The sequence below is a fragment of the Mesitornis unicolor genome, unplaced genomic scaffold (genome assembly GCF_000695765.1).
Source record: "Mesitornis unicolor isolate BGI_N332 unplaced genomic scaffold, ASM69576v1 scaffold23016, whole genome shotgun sequence".
Lineage (NCBI taxonomy): Eukaryota > Metazoa > Chordata > Aves > Mesitornithiformes > Mesitornithidae > Mesitornis > Mesitornis unicolor.
In genome coordinates this window covers 1-2,290 of record NW_010189201.1, presented here as the reverse complement: position 1 = coordinate 2,290, position 2,290 = coordinate 1, and the positions used below count along the sequence as shown (strand labels likewise).

At 60.6% G+C, this 2,290-nt stretch overlaps 1 protein-coding gene across 1 annotated transcript in view; it reads left to right on the top strand.

Annotated features, from left to right (window-relative positions):
• The window catches only part of LOC104541843 (RAS protein activator like-3-like), a gene marked incomplete at its 5' end in the record, with an annotated part of 6,786 nt that extends 5,495 nt beyond the window's left edge, over positions 1–1,291 (top strand). Inside the window, 3 exons of the mRNA XM_010185993.1 lie at positions 3–46; positions 1,005–1,080; positions 1,151–1,291. Coding sequence (XP_010184295.1) covers positions 3–46; positions 1,005–1,080; positions 1,151–1,291 — 261 coding nt within the window. The remainder of the gene's footprint in view (positions 1–2; positions 47–1,004; positions 1,081–1,150) is intronic.
• Between the last annotated feature and the right edge of the window lie 999 nt (positions 1,292–2,290).

Below are 2,290 nucleotides of genomic sequence, written 5' to 3'. Positions count from 1 at the left end.
AGCAGCTGGAGGAGGTGAACGCCTGTGCGGCCAATTTGGGAGCCAGGTAGGGTTGGGTGCTCCAAATCAGTGGGTGCCCAATGCCAATGGGTGCCCCGAGCCAAAAGGTGTCCTAAACTATTTGGTGGTGAACTCCAATGAGTGCCCCAAAAATGTGGGTGCCCAACGCCAAAGGGTGCCCAATGCCAATGGATGCCCCACACTAATGGGCGCCCCAAACCAGTGGGTACCCAACGCCAAAGGGTGCCCCACACCAATGAGTGTCCCAAGTCAATGGGTGCCCCAAAACAGTGAGTGCCCAATGCCAATGGATACCCCAAACTAGTGGGTACCCAAAGCCAATAGGTGCCCCACACCAATGGGTGCCCAAGGCCAATGGGTGCCCCAAACCAGTGGGTACTCAATGCCAATGGGTGCCTAATGTCAATGGGTGCCCAAGGCCAATGGGTGCCCCAAACCAGTGAGTATGCAACGCCAATGGGTGCCCAACACCAATGGGTGCCCAACATCAATGGGTGCCCCAAAACAGTGGTACCCAATGCCAATGGGCACCCAATGCCAAAGGGTGCCCAAAGCCAATGGATGGCCCACATCAATGGGTGCCACAAACCAGTGGGTGCCCAATGCCAATCGATGCCCAAGGCCAATGTGTACCCAACACCAATGGGTGCCCCAAACCAGGGGGTGCCCAATCCCAATGGGTGCCCAACGCCAATGGATCCCCTAAACCAGTGGGTGCCCAACGCCAATCAATGCCCAAGGCCAATGGGTGCCCAACACCAATGGGTGCCCTAAGTCAATGGGTGCACAAAACCAGTTGGTGCCCCATGCCAATGGGTTCCCAACATCAATGAGTGCCCCAAACCAGTGGGTGCTCCACACCAAAGGGTGCCCCACACTAATGGGTGCCCCAAATCAGGGGGTGCCCAATCCCAATGGGTGCCCCACGCCAATGGGTGCTTCACCACGGTGTCGAGGCCTTGGCTCACCCCCACCCACCCCAGGTTGACAGCTGCTGAAGGCACCAGGAAGAAAGATCTAGAGCGGCTGAAGAGCAGCGAGGAGAAGAGCCGGGAGCTGGTGAGAGCCATGGGTGCACCCGTGGGTGACAAAAGGGACCCGGGTGGGTGCTGACACTGTCCCCTCGCAGGAGCGGCGACTGTCAGCGCTGGAGAGGGAGCAGGCGGAGCTGCGGGGCGCCATGGCCCAAATCCTGGGCCACCACGGGAGGATGGGACGCCGGAAGGGTTGGGACGAGAGTGGTGACGATGCTCAGGCCACCAGTGTGTGACCGGTTGTCCCTAGTCATGTCCCTGCAGTGTCACCCGCCACCTCCCGGGGTTTCTGTAGGGTGTTTAAGCCCGATCCCATGGGGTGTCCCCTCCCCAGGCAATAAAGAGCGTTGGTGTCACCGTCACATGTGCTTGGTTGTGTCCTGCCACTGCTTTGTCCCCAGTCCCATCCTGTCCCCAGCAGCCTACACCTGCCTGGGACATCCCAGGACCTGGAAAAGTGACAGGCACATGGGGACACGGTCATGGGGACCCTTTGAGGCAGTGATGGGGGTGGCAGGGTCATGGGCACCCCTCAGGGCAGGGCCATGGGGACATTTTGGGGGTGACAGGGCTATGGAAACCCCTGGGGACAGGGCCATGGGGGCAACAGGGACATGGAGACCTCTGGGGACAGGACCATGGGGACAGGGCCACAGGGACCCCTGAGGACAGGGACATGAGGACCCTATAGGACAGGGCCATGGGGACACGGTCATGGGGACCCTCTGGGGCAGTGATGGGGATGACAGGAACCTGGGGACTCCTCAGGGAAGGACCATGGGGACACTTTAGGAATGGCAGAGCCATGGAGATCCCTGGGGACAGGGCCATGGGGATGACAGGGCCACGGAGAACCTTGGGGACAGAGCCATAGTGACACTCTGGGGATGACAGGGCCATGGAGACCCCTCAGGGCAGGGTCATGGTGACACTTAAGGGATGACAGGGCCATGGGGACAACAGGGCCATGGAGAACCTTTGGGACAGGGCCATGGGGGTGACAGGGCCATGGAAACCCCTGGGCATAGGGTCATGGGGACACCTTGGGGGTGACAGAGCCATAGGAACAAGAGTCGTGGGGATGGCAGGGCCATGTCCCTTTAGGACAGGGCCATGGGGACAACAAGGCCACAAGGACATTTCAGGACAAGGCCATGGGGCCACTTTGGGGGTGACACAGCCACGGGGACCCCTGGGGACAGGGCCACGGCTATGACAGCACCGCGGGGCTCCTG